Source organism: Temnothorax longispinosus, chromosome 2 (genome assembly GCF_030848805.1).
Source record: "Temnothorax longispinosus isolate EJ_2023e chromosome 2, Tlon_JGU_v1, whole genome shotgun sequence".
Classification (NCBI taxonomy): domain Eukaryota; kingdom Metazoa; phylum Arthropoda; class Insecta; order Hymenoptera; family Formicidae; genus Temnothorax; species Temnothorax longispinosus.
In genome coordinates this window covers 2611284-2627171 of record NC_092359.1, presented here as the reverse complement: position 1 = coordinate 2627171, position 15888 = coordinate 2611284, and the positions used below count along the sequence as shown (strand labels likewise).

The 15888-nt window shown below is 37.2% G+C and overlaps 3 protein-coding genes across 6 annotated transcripts in view; 2 read left to right on the top strand and 1 right to left on the bottom strand.

The window, feature by feature from the left end:
- The first annotated feature begins 51 nt into the window (after positions 1 to 51).
- Pgant7 (N-acetylgalactosaminyltransferase 7) lies at positions 52 to 4392 on the top strand. 2 transcript variants are annotated; one of them, XM_071769510.1, is made up of 11 exons: positions 52 to 491; positions 698 to 871; positions 994 to 1199; positions 1292 to 1458; positions 1547 to 1754; positions 1933 to 2109; positions 2206 to 2449; positions 2538 to 2759; positions 2858 to 2956; positions 3046 to 3171; positions 3257 to 4392. In XM_071769510.1, exons 1-11 carry the CDS (start codon positions 441 to 443, stop codon positions 3395 to 3397), a joined length of 1815 nt encoding a protein of 604 aa, XP_071625611.1. In that variant the 5' UTR covers positions 52 to 440; the 3' UTR covers positions 3398 to 4392. The 2 variants fall into 2 exon arrangements, with proteins under 2 accessions (XP_071625611.1, XP_071625612.1); XM_071769511.1 differs by having other exon boundaries at positions 691 to 871.
- A 477-nt stretch (positions 4393 to 4869) lies between these two features.
- On the bottom strand, positions 4870 to 10092 carry Cct4 (chaperonin containing TCP1 subunit 4). Of its 3 annotated transcripts, XM_071769513.1 has the most exons (11): positions 9993 to 10092; positions 9714 to 9902; positions 8548 to 8600; positions 8360 to 8449; positions 8030 to 8281; positions 7726 to 7821; positions 7482 to 7643; positions 7055 to 7399; positions 6677 to 6928; positions 6040 to 6324; positions 5802 to 5960 (listed from the first exon to the last, which is right to left on the bottom strand). In XM_071769513.1, exons 2-10 carry the CDS (start codon positions 9844 to 9846, stop codon positions 6079 to 6081), a joined length of 1629 nt encoding a protein of 542 aa, XP_071625614.1. In that variant the 5' UTR covers positions 9847 to 9902; positions 9993 to 10092; the 3' UTR covers positions 5802 to 5960; positions 6040 to 6078. The 3 variants fall into 3 exon arrangements, with proteins under 3 accessions (XP_071625615.1, XP_071625614.1, XP_071625613.1); XM_071769514.1 differs by lacking the exon at positions 5802 to 5960 and adding an exon at positions 4870 to 5687 and having other exon boundaries at positions 9714 to 10045; XM_071769512.1 differs by having other exon boundaries at positions 9714 to 10044.
- A 1933-nt stretch (positions 10093 to 12025) lies between these two features.
- Positions 12026 to 15888, top strand: part of LOC139808780 (uncharacterized) — a 31377-nt gene continuing 27514 nt past the window's right edge. The window contains exon 1 of the mRNA XM_071771178.1: positions 12026 to 13104. Within this exon, the coding sequence (XP_071627279.1) occupies positions 12936 to 13104 (169 nt within the window). The 5' untranslated portion in view covers positions 12026 to 12935. The remainder of the gene's footprint in view (positions 13105 to 15888) is intronic.

The following is a 15888-nucleotide window of genomic DNA, read 5'->3' as shown; positions in this document are numbered from 1 at the left end:
TTAAACCAGTCGTTATCTGGATTAATCAATAATTCTGTTGGGGTTCCGAAAAAAATGAATATTTTTTGAATTCTTTCGAGAATCGTTTTTACACGTTTTTATTGAACACGTACTCATGATGATATGTCACAATATCACTTGGTACAACCTTAAATGTTTTGAAACTGACACTTAAAAATGGTTGCATCTGGCATCTGCGCAGAACCGTATGAAATTCGTCACGAGTATGAGCACACCTGTGTTCTTCCACCATGCGGCATTCCGTACTCTGCGAATGCAGCGTGTCTCCATTCCCATATTTTTAGTACGCGGACAGCTGGCGACACGTTGGCTGCTTTTATGCAAATGTTATTAATAGACATCACGGTTTTGATACAATGAACATGTAGGTGGGCTGCGAACGTGCGATAATTATTGACGTTCGACACGTTGACGGATGCATGCCATTGAGCCAGCTTTGGGCTATCCCGGTTCCTTCCTTCCGACGAGAGGTATCGCACATTTCATTTATTTATTTGTCGGAATCGTCGGGCGAAAATAGGACAAGTTAGTTCCGCGAGTTGGTGCGGCGGCTAAATTACCCGATTTGTAATTTACTCTCGAAGTGATACGCGTCGTCGACGAGGATTTTCGGGAGATCTCGCGCTATCCAGCTCCGAAAATCAATAAACACTATTAAACTCGCTTAAGTTTTCAGATAAATAATTTGAGGAAGATGAGGATTGTACAGCTTAGAAGAAATCGCCTGTTCCACATATTGATTGGCATCAGCCTGCTGCTGCTGGTTTTGTACATTCTCCTTAATTTCTCTTCGGACAATCACATGAACAATATAAAGGAATACTGGGCACAGGGTCTCGGTAAGAAACAGGTAAAGTACTTATCTTTAATTAATACAGTTTATCTTGTATATTTATGTATTACAAAATTTGTCGTTGACTTTCTGACACTTCTGTCTTTACGTTAAACATGTCTTGTTTCAATGTTGCGCAGGTACCGGTGCTTGTGGAAGGCCTGGGAAATTACGAGCCGCGAGATGTACCGGTTAGATCTGGCCCTGGAGAAGGTGGTAAACCCCATATTTTGAGAGACGATCAATTAAACGATGTCCAGCAATCGGAATCCGATTACGGTATGAATATGGTATGTTCCGATGAGATCTCATTGTCGAGAGCGATACCGGATACCAGACCCGCAGAGTGAGTCTCGTCTCGTACTACAGCTAATAATATTTAGTTTCTGATTGATCTTTTAATTTTGGCGTTTCTTTCTTTTTTTTTTCATAACATAGATGTAAGCATTGGAACTATCCAGAGGAATTACCACGTACCAGTGTCATTATAGTTTTCCACAACGAAGGTTGGTCAGTTTTACTGCGAACCATCCAAAGCGTCATAGATCGCACCCCGTCGAAGATACTTGAAGAGGTTCTTCTTGTCGATGATTTTTCCGATAAAGGTATATACCTGCGTGAAGCGTGATAGTTGACAATGTCGGTAGCGCTTGATAATTAACATATGTGATAAATTAATGGAATTTTTTCCAGAGAATCTAAAAGGCGATTTAGACTCCTATGTCGAACAATGGGGAGGGAAAGTTAGATTACTTAGAAACTACGAAAGACAAGGCTTAATACGAACGCGGTCCCGAGGAGCGCGTGAAGCCAAGGGTGAAGTGATAGTATTTTTAGACGCTCATTGCGAAGTCAATGTGAATTGGCTGCCTCCGCTTTTAGCGCCAATTGCTGAAAATAGGTAAAAATCATTCAATTTACATTGGAAAATGAAGGAATATCGATATTATCGTGTTTTGTAACTTGGGAAAATTTAAATGTGCTATCAAATAGGAAGTACAATAAATAAATTCTTAACTCTTCTATTCTACAAGTTATATAACTTTACAATTCCTTTGAATACATTTCTTTTCTTTTAGAAACGTAATGACTGTTCCTGTGATAGACGGCATTGATCATAAAACTTTTGAATATCGTCCTGTGTATCAAGAAGGACATTTGTACAGAGGAATTTTCGAGTGGGGCATGTTGTATAAAGAGAACGAATTGCCCAGGCGGGAAGCCAAGACGCGTGCACATGACAGTATGCCATACAGGTGCAGTTCCTATTTCTGCGTAGTTTTGTTATCTAGCTTATCTCATTTTTTCTGTCAAATATTATCTTATTTATGACTTATTTATTTGACTTACAGATCACCTACGCACGCTGGTGGTTTATTCGCAATAAATCGACAATACTTTTTATCATTGGGTGGATATGACGAGGGATTACTCGTTTGGGGAGGAGAAAATTTCGAATTATCCTTTAAGATATGGCAATGCGGTGGAAGTATCTTTTGGGTACCGTGCTCACACGTCGGGCACGTTTACCGAGGATTTATGCCTTACACGTTCGGTAAACTTGCTCAAAAGAAGAAAGGACCGTTGATAACTATTGTAAGTAATCAGATGTCTGTAAATGCACATGTATATCTATATCCTTATCGAGACAGAGAAATAATCATGAAGTGAATTGTTTTTACAGAATTATAAACGAGTTATAGAAACATGGTTTGACGAGAAACACAAGAAATTCTTTTATACCAGAGAACCTCTGGCTCAATTGCTCGATCACGGTGATATATCTGAGCAGTTGGCCTTCAAGGAACGCAAGAAATGCAAGAGCTTCCAGTGGTATATGGATAATGTGGCATATGACGTGCTAGATAAATTTCCAGAATTGCCACCGAATATTCACTGGGGAGAGGTACGTTTGATCAAAAGCGTAAAATAAATGCGTACGTTTAAGTTTTCTCAACAAATTTTATATATAATTTTTGTATTAAACAATAATTCTCCTTTTAGCTGCGAAATGTGGCAACCGGTTCATGTTTGGACACTATGGGTCATGCACCACCAAGTCTCATGGCTACTTCCCATTGCCATGGATTTGGAAACAATCAAGTAATTTGAAACCTTATTTTTTATTCTATTTTAACTCGGTTTCTTTATTCTATGCTTTATTACCTCTAATCCTGTATATTTCTAATTAGCTTATTAGGCTGAATGCGAAGGGTCAATTAGGTGTCGGTGAGAGATGCATTGAAGCAGACGGCCAAGGTGTAAAATATGCGTTTTGTCGTCTAGGAACTGCAGATGGTCCGTGGCAGTATGACGAAGTGAGTTTATTACTCTTTGATGATAAAAATTTGAAACAAAAATCTTACGCGAACGTCATCAGTATATGTTAATTTGTATTTGCAGAAAACAAAGACTCTGTTACATAGAGTACATAAGAAGTGTGTGGCACTTCATCCTCAAACTCAGCAATTATCTCTGATGCCGTGTGACATAAACAATACTTATCAACAATGGAGCTTTCACCAAGTCCATCCACGGTGGTAATATAGAAAAAAAAGAACTAAAACACTTTGTTTAACAAAATTTGTAAATTATTCGAGTTTGTGCGCAAATTCTCGCAGAAAAAACGCAAAATTTATTTAATAACATGTAATGCAGGACAGTTTAACATTTATTTGTGACCGACTCATTATACATTAGTGAGTGATATAAATAAATAATGACTACGAAGTTGAATATTGACATCGAACATATATACAAAAGCAATCTCGGATTTTATATCTGTGAAAGTTAGGAGGTAAGCATTCATATTAGGAAGAGCAAAAGGTAAAATTTCAAATTTTAATTTACGAGCTTTTTGAAGTGTCTATATTTAAATATTAATTAAAACGATATTTGGATACGTAATTTTTTAAAAAATTATAGAGCAAAACTATTACGTTAATGCATATTGCTTCTTCTTTACGCAGACTGATAAACTGAAATGAAAAATTAGTGTTGAATAGCATTTATTTATATATATGTGAAAGCATACGTATGTATGAGAAATATTTTGATACATGATCTTCCTATTGCTATATATGTATGTACATACATACTGCCGAGATTTCTTTCTATAATATTTCTAAGATGGATTGATTTATTAAAATTTCACTTGAAATATTCCTTTTCAGGAAAAGTTGATAATGTTACTTCTCATATATTGTTCGAGAGATTAAGGTTGATACTATGATAGAGATTTATACTCATTTCTAAATGAAGATTGTAATTTATATATACTATGGATGCTACATATACATCTGCGTGAGTCCTATGCGAGAATGTGTGAAATTTATACATAAAAGATGTGTACATTCCAGAAAGTTGAAATACTTATTACATATTCATAAGACATATTTTTATACCAGTAGGTCAAATTCTTCATCACTATTGTAAGACATTTAGGCGTTTAATAATCAGTGTATAAAACTAATAATTTTACAAACATTATGTGAAGTGAAACGATTAAGAATTAGTAATATTAAAAAATATGATTTTTTATCTTGTATAATTAACTACCTATTTATGTAAGCTTTTTGATAAAAATCGAGAGGTATATTCTTTGTTACTCCATAAAATTGCTGTCTTACATAGAATTTTATAGTTGTTAATGCTTGTTTCAGATTTATACTTTGCATATTTTAAAGAATTTATCTTCTTGGTTTTATTTTATACTTTTTATTTTTATTGATATATAAATAAGGAACTATTGCTGCTACGAAAAACACAACGATATTGCGCATACTTATCTGCAGTATACGGAATGGGACGTTCTTTTTTCGAGTATTGAAATCTTGACGCGTAAAATTTAGAGATTTCTAATGTAGCTCGATGTGTAAAATTCAGAGATTTCTAATGCAACTACCATATAAATGTACTTAATCGCATTTACGACTATTATTAGGATCCAATTTAGGGTTTAAAAGCAATGAATATGATTGTGCAGTTGATTTATAACGCAAAATAAAAATGCAATATATTTCAATATAGATAATATATATTTTATTATGTGCAAGATGTACTTAATGTTTAGTTATACTTGGCCAGAACTCTATTGTATGAGATTATATTTCGATTAAATTGTTAAGAGGATCATACATATGTATATCTTTTTTAGATACAAATATTAATATTTACAAGATCCAAATTTACGACGACCTCTTCCTTTAACAAGATAAAAAAATTTGGAGTAGATCTTTCTATTAATCTTGACAGGGTCATGAGACGTTACAATTTCTTGAATTCAATATTATATTTTGCATCCGATTATATGTTAAATATATTTTTTTCCCAAAAATCAAAATTGTTATTCTCGTTGTTTAAACAAAGAATATATCATTATGAAAGTTTCCTACCTTCAAGAGAAGAAAGTAGAAAAAGGAAGTGCGAGGAAGAATTGCAAGAGCCACCATTAAAATGGGCGTAAAATTTATCGTTTTATTACACGCACATTTAAAAAATATACCTCCAGTTACCATGGGATAGACATTCGTCGAGCAGTATTCTTTTGAAAAATGAAATCTTTCAGTAAAAAAAAAAGAATGAACTAAGCAAATAGTCATGAAAAGGTTGTTTTACTGAGTTTTCTATTTATTTAATACACTATATACTTTGACAATATATAATTTTCTCGGTTATTTCAAGAAATTACTTTAGGCGATTGCGGGCTCATGCCGATGCTCTGCAAAGCAAAGACATTGGCATGAGTCACCCGAAATTTAAGCAACATGCCGAACTTGGTACGCACAATCAAAAAATTTGCCTGATCTTGAAAATAGAAATATTCCGCAGAAACCTGGAAGTATACAAATGATTCTATGTTGAAACTTAGACAAGCATCACGTACTGCTTCTTATTAATACTAAGTCAATAGATTGACAATACTCATTAGAATTATTGTTTCACAATAAAATGTTTCAAAGCTTTTTTATTGTTCAGTGTTAACGTGTTTAAAAAAATATTAAAGTATTACAATATGCAAAACTTTTGCAAAAAGCACATGATTGTAATTGTTAATGTACAGACTTTTATAACCAGTGGAACGAATGTGATGAACGTGTATATAAGTCTGTAACGAAAATCATATTATAAAAATAACAAAAAATATTAAATTACATAAGTATTATGTATTTATTAATTATACTTACTGCAAAATACGGAATTAATTTTAAATTATGTTCCATGATTTATTGAATCGCGTTAACAATATCATCGATCTTCAGTATACTGCATACAGTTTCAGAAGCGAAAGTTATCGAGCTGGTAGAAACTAGTAGTGGTTGAATTACGTTCTCCTCCAATATGTTAGTGATGGCGCCTTTCCTAACATTAATTCCCGCTGTTACCTCACCCTTCGCGTGTCGATTGCGAAGATCGGTTACAGTGGCTATCGGATTCAAACCCGCGTTTTCGGCTAACGTCAACGGAATCACCTGTAATTTGTAAATTACAAAAATCATTAAGCATCGTAATTATTCCAGGCGTTGTACGTCAATGTAATTTGATTTTTCCAAGTAGAATGAATATTTTTAGAATGCTGAATAGCTTAATGACAGAATAGCTAGTTGTCAAGCAAAAGATCTAGGGCTATTTTTTTTAGGCGTTACCTTCATATAATATCAAAAATTTTTAGTAAAAAAATATTCCACTAATAAAAAAAAAATAACTACATAAATAAGTGATAATCCTTTTTTAAAGCAAAGAAATTGAAGTAATACAGATAATAGGATATTCTTAAAAATCTATATATATAAAAAAAAACTATAGAACGAATTTAATACTAACTTCAAGCGCATTTGCAAAGGCTTTAATGCAGTATGCATCAATTCCGCCTAAGGTCACTGCGTATTCTCCCAATTTTATTGCCAGTTCAATCTCCGGTGCTCCACCACCGGCAATCAGCGCTCGTTGCTTTACTAAACATCGAATGACACACAAGGCATCGTGCAGTGATCTCCCAGCTTCTTCTAATACTAATTTGTTGCTACCACGTACGAGAACCGTGACTGTTTTCCCGTGATTTTGGATTCCGGTGATCTGTGTAAAAAACACATATCTGTTATATAATTTATATTTCAGATATAATGTGTTGAATTACAATAGATGAAAGAAAAATAATATCGTATATTGTGATTATGTTCGCTTTTCCAAGCAAAGACACACCTTGACAAATTTCGAATTTCCAGTTTGAACTTCTTCGCAGAGTTCCGCATTGACAAGATTTTCAGGCACAAAATGATCCAACGACGCGATTGGCCTGCAACCCAGTGTTTTACACACGAAAGGAATATCCTCGCGCTCCACATCTTTTACCACCATGACCTTAATTTTATCCAAGAAGTGTATCGCAAGATCGCTGACAGCGTCGCGCAAGACCGACTTTTGCACGAGAAGTACATTACAACCCGATTTCTTGATCTGTTTTACAATATTCAGTATGTAGGCACGTTCCTCCTTTAAAACACGATCCATCGCTGCATAGTCAGATACAACAACGTTATGATCCATCTAGAAATTACAAGTTGATTATCCATCTATGCACAAACGTAAAAACAAATACATTTGTATCACATTACGTCACGATACTTACATCAGTTTTCGGTGGTGAAATGCAAAATTGAATTAATCCAATTTTAGCTTTCTCAATACGTTTCGGGCCATTTACATTACAAGATTTCTGCGTAAATATTAATCCATCTATTAATTCAGTGTCTTCAACGGTGCCTCCCAACTTCTTGATCACTTTAATATCCTATAAAGAGAATTCACATGAGCAAATCCATGCCATTCCATTAATTTATTAAATAGTAGTACTATAAAGAATTTGTTCTCACGTTTAAGTCAACTGACACTTCCTTTCCTTCTTCTGTAACCTTTAATACTGCGTCTACGGCGAGTGGTGCAAGAAGACTGGATTGTTGATGTACAACCTAAAGTATTTATTAATATTAATAACAAGTATTGAATCGTTATACATGTAACAATTTATAATTGCATATAAAAACTGACATAGTATAATCAAAAGTAAAAGTATAATCACGGTAGTGTCTCGCGCCAAGTACACGCGAAGCGAGACCGCACCGTGACTCTTTTACGCGAACACACTATTAACATTACCAAATGCATTTTTAGACGTACCTTAGAATTAAGAGACGTTGCTGCAACCTTTACAAGAGATTCTTTGTCTGAAAGGTCAACAGGTATGGACATATGTGCCAGAATCGATACTGCTTTAGATGCCGCTTTCTGAAAAGCGTCACTGATCGAAGTGGGATGAATGCCTTTCTGCAACAAACGTTCCGCTGCCTCTAACAGTGATCCAGCTATCACAACAACACTCGTGGTACCATCGCCAGCCTCTATGTCCTGAGCCTTTGACAACTCGACGAGCTAAACATAGGATATATATGCCGAATACAAAATAATATAAAATTTCATAAAAATCAAAGTGAGAAATTTATTTCTCACCATTTTTGCAGCGGGATGGATCACGTTCATCTCTTTCAGGATAGTGGCACCATCATTAGTGATAGTAACTTCTCCGTTGCTAGCTTGAATCTGTCATATTTGCATATATGCAAAATAAATTAATATTATGTATATGATAGTGTTATATATATATAAATTTAACTGAAAGTAATAAATATAAAATTTACCATCTTGTCCATGCCTCTAGGTCCAAGACTTGTACGTATTGCATCGCTGACAGCTACAGAAAAATAATAAATTTATATGTAATCAAACCGTAGAAAAAGAGTAATTGCTGTAATTTGTTTATCTCGCAAATAATAATAGACGAAGCTACAAAGGATTGTCATGGCTGGCTGCTTATTTTGGAAATAGCATATTTTGGGAAAGCTTGTTTTTGCCAAAGTGTGTCATCTCATACAAAAACATATTTTATTATATATTGACGTTTGCTTCTGTCTTTATGATTAAGTTTGACTCAATTCAATGCATCAATCATACAAAGAATAATCAGCTTTCTGTGGACACTAAACACTTTCAAGCTGACAGAGCAGTTTGCTGAGCGAATGCTATGTGGCTAACAGCAGCTTGTACATTGTTCAACACATATTCTTTCAAAATAATACAGACTGTTACAACCAGTGAGTTATATACTATACTGGAATATGAACTCAGCGGACTCAGCCCAGGCGGCAAGAAGAAAAAAATAGGTTGATTAGGGATCACTTCTGTCTTCGTTTAGTGAATTTTGATTGGTCAGTGGTTTTCTATTGTTCTCAAAAAGTACAATAGACAAGAAGGGGCTGGTTATGGTTCTCTATCTCTTTTGTTTTTCCAGGTTTCTTCTAGAGTAGAGTTCATATTCCATAGTATACAGTCCACTGATTGCAACATAAATAAAATACTAGAAATGATCATCATTACTGAAAAATAATATATTTCCATTAACATATGAATTTTTAAAATATTTCAACCATGTAAACTGTAAACTAAGACTAATAAAACACAAGACTATATGAACTTTTATGCAATAAGCAAAAATTTACAGCATAGATTAACCATTAATCAGTGAACGTTTGTTAAAAAAAAAACAAACAATTTATATAACAAACTAAATCGGCTAGAAAGCGAAGATAAAATAGGCTAAGCAGCCAGCCGTGACAAAGCAGCTAACAATTTTTATCGTTCAATGTATTTTGCTCGTCGAGCATGCCAGTCGTTTTGCCGGCTGAAACGCGCCCATTGCTATATAAGGTAATATTTTCTTCGACCTCGTGTTCTCCATAACCGCCCATCGAACTGCGAGGCACGTCCCGATCCCGAGCCGCGAAACGACCGCCGATCACAATTTTACCTTTGGCAGCATTAATATTGCTGCTGCGAATGTCCGCGGGCTTGCTCTTGTCCTTATAGGCCTGGCCATGGGCCCCGCGGCTGTCGCCATTCTCCATCCCCAGCTTCCTCATCGAGAACATGTTCTTAGTCATGTTTCGTCCTCAGATTCTCGAGTAGGTTACAGAGAAGATACGCTTCTGTGCCTCTTCTGAACAGCGTAGAAGTCGGTTAATGCGACGTTTAACGCGAATCGCGATTATTTCACACCTAACCCAACGGCAAAACGTCGATACTTAACAAAAGCGTGATGTTCGCCGAGAACGATCAAGAACGAAGAACGGAGCACGTCGCACGTCGCATCAGCGTTGATCGAGGAGCCGGGTTTCTTCGCGCGTGCGCAGGCACCTCGATCTGTTCTTCGTAGTTGCACCGTATTACACTTTACACTTAAAATGGTCAGTCGAACGTGATTGGCTCTTACTTTTAGAACCAACTAATCAACGCAGAGTGTTGATAAGACGAACTCAACAGTCGTGTCTGCTGAACGCGCCCAATGAAACAGACATAACGATCAGACGTCGGATAGAAGAAAAGGAGAGAACGAAAACAAGAGTTTAAAATTTTCAACAAAAAGAAGTTTAGCCTCAAAGAACAAATCTCTAGGTTTGTTTTTTATTGCTGCAGTGGACTACACTAGAATCTTATACCTTCTTGCTTTCGCCCAAATATGAAAAGTGTTCAGTGATTCTTTAGTTCCTCGTTGGATTTAAGTATATAAAGAAATTATATTAAAGAATCATTAAGAGCTATTAAGCTGCTTTTCTTGCAACTAATTTACACTCTAATTCAGCTGTAAAAGAAATAGATCTTATGATGCAACAACTAAAAAATTGGGAGCTATTTCCTATTGGTGAAACATCGAAGTTAAACGTTTTCTGAATAGTGATTGGTCGTATACTGACTATTAGCGACGTCTCTAAAAGAAACGACGAATGAGCTATTTGTCAGGAAGTAAGGCGATTGGACACCGACGACAGTAAAGGCCCCCGCACAATGAAAAATATAAGGAACAAAAAACAGATATTAGCGATTAAAAATAAGAAATCAAGAATAAAGATGGTGTAGCATGTATACACGGCTTCCGATAGGTTAAAAATCTATTGCCCGTGTTATTTTCTGTTTCTTGTATTTTTTTCATTGTGCATTCAACTTTATTTAGGATTTTTTAATATACACGATACTAAAAATCGGTCCGAGTTTCGGTTCAAGCCAATTAACTTGCAGCTCTTACAGAAAAGCAGCAGTTTCATTGGCTTAAACGGAAACTCGGACCGATTTCTACACAAGGCTTTAGTCCTAATCGTTAATATCTGTTCCTTGTTTCTTATATTATTTATTGTGCGGAGGCCTTAAGTACTGCATTGAAAATGAAGAAGAAATAAAGTATTTATCGGAACGATACTCACGCTGCGGTTTCGAATGGTTCTTACGAAACATTCTGGGATTACAAATTACTTTTGAGAAGCAAATTCAAGCTGGAAGATTCTAAAACAATTCATTGTTATCTTCTGAATTTTAAAATATATTTGGGCGGTATATTATTACGTAATGCTAGCGTAAAGCTTCTATATGGGAGATAGAAAGATAGAAAGAATTTATTAACGTTAAATTTTGTATTTACTTTAAATTAATTGTATATTTAATTAAAGCTATTAGTATTTCTTATTGATTAACATAGAAAGATTAATCGTCTTACAATTAGGCAAAGATTTCATACAAAAATCATATATATCACTTTATTATATCACTCGATTTTCATTTTATTATTAAATTAAATTAAAAAATTATATAAAACTTATTAATTACATAATAATGATCGTCTCGTAAGTTAAATATGTTTATTTGCTTGGCTTCTTTTTCTTTTTCCGTTTTAATAAAATAATATAAAATGATCATAAAAAAACTCTCATTAAAAAATCCACAAACATTCCTTTATTTATATAAATATTCAACTCAGAAGATTTCACGAATACAAATAAAATCACGAAAACTGCTAGTAATAAATGCCGTAAGGCTACTTAAATTTCTAAATAAATACAATCACATTTCATATTTATGCTCACTATAATTTAAAAAAATTTTATAGCAATTTAAAAATAATAACGTGATAATTTCGCCAAGAAATGCGACTATGAAAAAGTGTATTCGAGGCAGATTGCAGCTGGATTGCAGATTTAAGTAAGTATAGGGAAGCGTTCGTTTTGGGGCCTGCCGACAAAAGCTCCTGTTCGGACGCCCGCGTTAGGGCCGCCCCTGATGGCGAGAAGCGTCAACAATCTCCCTCCTCTCCCTAACCCCCATCGACGGAGTCAGAAGCACCTGTTGCTCGCCTACCTGTTTTACTCGCTCCGCGGCACCGCTCCCACCGCTTCGTCAGTACGTCGCGCGGCGCTACAGCGAGAGGGACGTGCGGTGAGCAGAGATTTTTTACGCGCGACGTGTGAGATTTGCGCGCCCGCGCGCGCAAATAGACGGGTTTCGTGAAATCAGCGGAGGCCCACGGGCAAAAAGATGCCTCGCCGCGCCGGCGTTTCCGGGACCGACCGGGGCTGAGACCGCAGGGAAGATTCCTTTTTCGTTCGCGCGCGTCGCCGAGATCACGAGTTCGACGATCCGCGGATTAGCGGCTCGCGAATCGGCGATCGAATTCGCGTATCGATCTTTCCCGTCGTCGCCGTGGTAACTGGTTATTAACGACGAGAAGCCGCGACTCGCCACGCCGCAATTACCCACGACGCATTTTACGCCGCGCTACGAACGCCCGCATTCGTTTTCGCATCGAGTTGACGCGAGACTTTTCGCGGATAGGAAAGTCACGGATAATCGACGGACTGTCGGTCGCTTTCCCTCCGCTCGCGAGGCGCCTTCGAATTTTCGCGTTCGACGGCCGATCGGTAGAATACGAAAAAAAAAAACGAAGAAATATAGGAGTAGAGTAGTGAATCCTTCGTCGGAGCATTTCGCGTTTTGCCCGAGTGGATCGGTTTGCGCGCGCGAAACTATGCGACCAAATTGACGATACGACGAAGGAGGAAAGGCAGAAAGAAAACGAGACGGAAAGATAGAGAGAAAGAGAGAGAGGGAAGGAGAGCGAGTCGCGGTAAGAACGCCGCGACCGGTTGAAGCCGCGCGAGAATATGCGCGAGAGACGGACCTGAGCCTCTCTGAGCGCGAGCGAGCCATGGAGGACGCAGCATCAGCAGCAGCAGCACCAGCACCGGCAACGGCAGTGCAGGATGCCTGCTTCGGGGCGGGCAGCGTGGCCGGAGCCGTGATCGGGACCTTTCTGACGACGATCCTTCTGCTCGCCGTTGCCGCGCTTCTCTACAGGCAGTGGCGCCGGCATAAGAGTGAGTCTCTCTCAACCTCACAACCTGTTGATCCACCGACCCAATGGAGACACTTTTCCACCTCTTTTATAGCTTTCGACGTCTACAGGGGACGAGAGTTCGAGCTTTCGTGAATTATTTTATAAACGGCAAAGTTATTTAATATATTTAAATGGAGACTTGGAGATTATAAAATAATTATATAGGTATACGTAACAAATAAAACAATATATGTATATAATGTTATATAGATATATACTTTTTTATTTGTTATTTGTATTATTTATATTTGTTATACATAATTATGTTATATATATATATATATATATATATATATATATATATATATATATATATATATAATTATTTTATAATGCTATATGGATATGTACATTGCCGCTTTTAGAATAGCTTTCGTGCATATTTATTGTTAAAAATTTATTGTCGATTTCCTTAAGAACGCGTTACTTTCCGCGTAAAAGACTAAATTCCCGGACTCAGCAGCGACTTGGTGAACGAATGAAATAAAGTAAAGAATGCGCATTCTTTGAATACTTACATATCCATTTAAACGCCGAGAATCCGTGAGCGTTTTCTACATTTAGGGACACGTCCGATAAAACGCATCGCTTCCCTCATTCGGAGATGACGCTCGAAAATATATTGTTCTCGAAAAAAAAAAAGAAAAAATGCAGTCTTGTTCTTCCGATTAGGAAAGATAGATTGCATCGCAATTCGCCGCGGCACAATAAGCCGACGTCATTCAGAGAAATAGAAGCGGGAGGCGGGAGGGGATGCACTTCACACTTGGATGAGTATCCCAGTTCGAGCATTAATTGACGTTATTTTTAAAAGTGTCTCCATTGACTCTCGGGGCCTATACGTATTCTTTTTTTTTCTTCCCCGTCCGATGAATTCTCTTATTAAACTCGCTTGCGATTTATTCGATGTAAATCGAAATTCGTTTGAACGATTGAATAAACGTTCCGATGTAATTAGAACGTTCGATTTGCGCGTCACGTTCGATTAAACGCTTGAAGTTGCGCGACGTGAAAAATTTGGCGTTCTGGGAAAGGAATTGAAAGTGATTTTACATGTATTGACACTTTCCATATGAATTATACTGGTGTAACGAGTCGCGCGCGACGCAAGTTTCCGCCGCGTGAATTTTATATTCCGAGCGGTCTCTGAGCGACCGTTGCACGACCGGTCGCTTTAATCTAATTTTCTAAACGGAGATCTTCGATATGGAAGGTTGTCGCAGCGGAAAACTCTTTTTTCGCTAAAAAGATTTCTCGACGGAAAATTCTCTTAAAAAAATTAGGGATTATAGTGAAATTACTTATAATGATTCTAGTACTCTAGCATTTTATATAGTAATTATTTAGAATTACATAGTAGAGTACTATATAGTAATATAGTATATACAAAAACTATGAATTATAATGAAAAACTACTTATAATGATTCTAGTAGCATTCCAGCATTTTATATAGTAATTCTCTACTAGAATTATATAGTAGAGTACTATATAGTAATATAATATATACAAGGACTACGGATTATAATGAAAAACATTTTTTTTTTACGGAAAATAGACATTTTCGACAGAAGATACGAAACAATCTTTTTTCTTATGACGGATGCGTAAGTCGGACAACATCTAAAATAGTTCGGATATCCCACGGTATGTCAGGAATGTGATAAAGTTGCGAAAAAATCTTTTTCATTCGTAAACAGCTATCTATATAAGTGCCAGTCGTTACATTCCGATATAGCTGAAATGAGAGATCGATATGCTTCTTCGATCTCCGAAGGGTCGCCGTATCTCCGTTAGGGTTGCATTCCCACAACTTCAGAGGTTCGTGACAATTTCGGCCGGGATTTTTGTCGAGATTTTTGCTTCGGTCGCCTGTGCCAGCCACGCACGTACGGATTCGGCCGGTGAAAGTAATTTAACACGCCGAGCGCCGAGTGGCGAATATACACGTGCACCCGCGGTATCTGTTACGATATTTGACGCTGGCGAAATTCCGATGTTACACACACGCGTGCGAATATTAATTCCGGCGCGTATCTCCACGCGAATCTCGCTTTCGTTTGCGAATTATTAACGTTTCCGTCACCGGCTCGGAACATCGGGATTTCCTACGTGGAGGAAAGCGTCGTCGTTCGCACGGCGAATTTAAGAATGGAGAAGCGGGGGTATTTAAAACCGTCGATTAATTTCCTTTTAACGCGTTATTTCCCGCGAGGCCGCGAATTCCCGGAGGCAGCGCGGTGACTTCGCGAAACGGAAGGGAGCAAAGAATGCTTGTGTTTTCTTAGAGGAAATACCTCGGCCATTGTAACGACGGTGGCAGCAGCAACACACCGGTGTGTACCGTGCACGCGCGTATGCGTGTGCGTGTGTAGGACGTTGGTTTCCCGGCGAATTCCTACGTAGGAGCCGCGGTATCAACGTCGCGAGTGTTCGCGAATCGCGACAAGATTTACGTACCTGAGGAGAAACGCGGAAGCGCCAGGTATATCTTACCTCTTCTACCTGTTCTCGTTCATCCTCGGCGAATGCTCGATATTCGACGATGGAAAGCGGTGACGGAAAGTTCGCGTTATAGGGAATTACCTTAGGATATATACCCTTATAATATCGACTTGATTAATTGGCAGATGTTCAATCTTGAATTTTACACTAAAATTATCGAGGCAATCGAACCGACTAGTTTGTAATTTTTTATCAAATTTTTAACGATGCATTTTCTGAGATTTTCCGCGACTTTTGATGCAATATGTAAATGATTAAATT

Excerpts from the sequence above, each read along its gene's own strand:
- Cct4 (XM_071769513.1), bottom strand. The coding sequence starts at position 9,846 with ATGACTAAGAACATGTTCTCGATGAGGAAGCTGGGGATGGAGAATGGC. Across the intron at positions 8,450-8,547 it reads CTAGAGGCATGGACAAGATG|ATTCAAGCTAGCAACGGAGA; the intron begins GTAAATTTTATA and ends CAAATATGACAG. Across the intron at positions 7,400-7,481 it reads TTTCACCACCGAAAACTGAT|ATGGATCATAACGTTGTTGT; the intron begins GTAAGTATCGTG and ends TGTAATTTCTAG.
- Pgant7 (XM_071769510.1), top strand. The coding sequence starts at position 441 with ATGCCATTGAGCCAGCTTTGGGCTATCCCGGTTCCTTCCTTCCGACGA. Across the intron at positions 2,110-2,205 it reads CATGACAGTATGCCATACAG|ATCACCTACGCACGCTGGTG; the intron begins GTGCAGTTCCTA and ends TTTGACTTACAG. Across the intron at positions 2,760-2,857 it reads CGAATATTCACTGGGGAGAG|CTGCGAAATGTGGCAACCGG; the intron begins GTACGTTTGATC and ends TTCTCCTTTTAG.